General features: G+C 36.9%; 1 protein-coding gene across 1 annotated transcript; it reads right to left on the minus strand.

Moving 5' to 3' along the window:
• Nucleotides 1-2100: 2100 nt before the first annotated feature.
• Nucleotides 2101-3039, minus strand: LOC132027677 (olfactory receptor 2T33-like). The gene has a single exon (XM_059416435.1). The coding sequence runs from the start codon at nucleotides 3037-3039 to the stop codon at nucleotides 2101-2103; it is 939 nt and encodes a 312-aa protein (XP_059272418.1).
• Between the last annotated feature and the right edge of the window lie 553 nt (nucleotides 3040-3592).

The raw sequence follows: 3592 nt of genomic DNA on the forward strand, positions 1-3592 counted from the left end.
ATTTTTATCCCCAGGGGTACAGGTCTGTGAATCACCAGGTTTACACACTTCACAGCACACACCAAAGCACATACCCTCCCCAATGTCCATAATCCCACCCCCTTCTCCCAAACCCCCTCCCCCCAGCAACCCTCAGTTTGTTTTGTGTAATCTCATATACATATTTTTATCAGCATAAATGTTTCATAACCTCTTATATTCCAATATGTGAATGACTCAACTAAAGTAGCATAAGTACTTTTTAAATGATTGTAGCCTAAAGCATATAATTTTACATAGCCTGGACTATACTATCTATTGTTACATTGTAAACACTTAGAATGAATTGTGTTTGAGACCGATGTGTGATGTCAAAGTTGGCATATCATTCTCCAGTAATTTAATCTGTTAAATTTAATTGAGTGGGTGATTATGGAGCTTAAAAATTTATTCTAACACTTCTACTTCAAGGTCCTGACATTCTATTGGGAGTGAAATTTTATACTTAAAAAATTATGGAACAGAATTTTAAAAATATATAGCTATGTTCTTTTGTTTGAGCTGATGTGAGATAATGACATAAATGAGAACTCAGTAGCTCATCAAGATGTTAAAGTTCAGATTTTAAGAATTTTGGCAAGAGGCCATTTAAATTTGATTCTTCATTTTTAATGTGACATTTCCTTAGAATCAGTTTTGTAGGGTACATGTCCTTCTCTGTTTTTTTAAATTAATTATCCTAAAACTTATAACTCAAAAGTTGTAGAAAGATTATAAAATGTCTCCCAAGCCATTAGATTTATGTCCTTTATTGAAACACAATGAAGATGATCCTTCAGCCCTAGGGCTTTCTTGGGAGCAAAGATGAATTCTTATCTATGTATGTCAAGAGCAAATATTTACTTTAACCTGTGGAAAATGGATTTTTGTTCCATATCACTATTATGAATCAATCTATTGTCTGTGTTGATTTATGTGGCTAATTCTATCATTTTTAATGAATGTTACTTTGTTCAGGTCGAGATGCTCACTGCTACACTTCATGATTACTGCATATTTTTTAAAGTAAGTTGTATGTCCAACATGGGTCTTGAACTCATGACCTTGATATCAAGTGTCATATGAATTACTGACTGAGCCAGCCAGTGAATGCCAGGTATTTAACCATACACAGTTCAATCTGCTTACCTTGTCCATAATGATTTTTTTTAACTCACCTATACCCTCAGAACATCCTCTTCTAGCAAAAATTTTGACAGTGTTTCCCACAAGATTTTTAAGTATTTTATTTCATATTCATTTAACTATTTATTTGAAATCTATTTTGTCAAAATTATATGAAACTAGGATATACACTGCTCTTTTTCAAATTAATTATTACCTCTTTAAATAATTCAACCTCAAAATTATACACACACACACAAAATAGTTGGTATTGTTGACACAAAATGAACAAACCTTTTAGAATCTTTAAAGGAAAAGGTCCTTTGTTCTGTTGTTCTGTTTTTGTTTTCAAGCCCAGGCTAGGACAACTGACTGGGATACAGTCTTCACTAAGAACATAAGACATGAAGTATTACATATCATCAGATGAAATACATTTCAGGAAGTTATAGAGCTTATCATATTTTAGGACTTAGTTTATCTGCAGGGCTGTATGACTTCAGTCTCATGGGAACCAGGGACCTTCTACCTTTAGCTTAATGTTTGGAATTCTCCCATTTAGGTTATTTATAAATGAAACAGACATACAATTGATGTCAAGGTCAGAAATCAAATTTGCTGATTCTGATAATGGTTAAAATTTAGCTACCTTGAGATCCTGTGAGCAGGGCCCAAGGATATTAAAGGCTGAAAATCTCTTTCATGTATCAAAGTTGAGCATATCTTTTACTTACAGTACCTCATTTACTACTAATGTTGAGGTTCAACGTCCAGAACAAAAATACTATGACAATGTATGAAAGCAGGAAAAATGTAAATTTTAATTTACCAAAAAAATAAATAAATAGTTTTATTTAAACATTGAAAACTGTCCAGATGAGAGCAAAATATATTGATACATGAAATTTCATAGTGGATCCAGTTGGGCTGGTACAAGCTGGTATCAAATCACTCTCACTATAGATGTCCCAGAAAATGTTTTTCTATCCACTTTCTCAAAGCCCCCTTCACGTCTTTATTCCTCACACTGTATATAAGGGGGTTCAACACAGGTGTGAAGATGGTGTAGAAAGCAGAGACCACCTTGTCACGGGCCACTGAATGGTAAGATTTGGGCCTCATGTAGATGAATATGATAGCTCCATAGAAGAGCCCCACAACAGCCAGGTGAGAGGAGCAGGTGGCAAAGGCTTTCTTCTGAGCTGCTATGGACCTCATATGAAGCACAGCAGCCAAGATGAGACTGTAGGAGGCCAGAATGAGAAACAGAGGGATCAAGAGCATTAAGATACAGCACACATACATGAAAAACTCAAAAAAGGTCGTGTCAGCACAAGCAAGGCGCACAAGTGAGGGTGCCTCACAGAAGAAGTGGTTTATTACCCGAGAATGGCAATAAGGGAAGCTCAGAGTGGTCCCAGCCTGCATCAGCCCATCCACCCCTCCCAGAATCCAGGAGACTGTGGTCATGTGGAAGCAGAGCTTCTGATTCATGAAGATGGGGTAGCGCAGTGGGTGACAGATGGCCACATAGCGGTCATAAGCCATGGCCGCTAAGAGGAAGCATTCACCCCCTCCCAGAGTGACAAACAGGAAGATCTGGGTGCCGCAACCAGCAGGAGAGATGGTCCTGGTGTCCATCAGGTAGTTGGTTGCCATTTTGGGGACTATGGTGGAGACCAGCATCATGTCCATGAGGGAGAGCTGGCTAAGCAAGAAGTACATGGGCATGTGAAGCTGAGGGTCCTCATGGATGAGCATGATCATGAGGGCATTGCCCAACAGGGAGATGAAGAAGATCATGAGCACCATGGAGAAGAGAAACACGTGGGTCTGAGTGTGGTTAAAGAGCCCTAAGAGAATGAACATTTCTGTGGTGTCATTTAAATCCTCCATGGCTGCAGTCATGCCTGCAAGACAAGGAATGATAAAGAATGAGTTGCTTGAAAGGAAGGTTAGGCATTTACTTAAGAAGAGGTGGTCAAATGACATAAAAGAAAGAGAGAGAGAGGGAGAGAGAGACCTTGAGGAATTATTACATCTTTAGTCTTTCACTTTGCAGCAAGATGTTGGCCTTACCATCCTTTCATACATCTCTGTGTTATTACACAGTTTTTTTAATCCTAAGAAAATTGCATGACAAGGATATATTGCAATACATATATTTCTCTATTATTTTTTGTATCTTGTTAGGGTGCCACATATAATTTATTCATTCTGATAGGAAATACTATGAAATTCCAGTTTTCTAAAATGTTTGTACTTCTGTGTTGAAAGAACCTCATAGTCCTGCATTTTAGTCAATATTGATGTGATATATCTCTTAATTATGAATTTTTCATGTTTATCATATACTTAAGTTAGCTTCTCAAAGTTTCCTTCTTCCACAAGGAATTGTTTTAATACAAAAATATGCAAAACTAAATGTAAAACTACTATAGCTCAGATT

The sequence above is a fragment of the Mustela nigripes genome, chromosome 12 (genome assembly GCF_022355385.1).
Source record: "Mustela nigripes isolate SB6536 chromosome 12, MUSNIG.SB6536, whole genome shotgun sequence".
NCBI lineage: Eukaryota > Metazoa > Chordata > Mammalia > Carnivora > Mustelidae > Mustela > Mustela nigripes.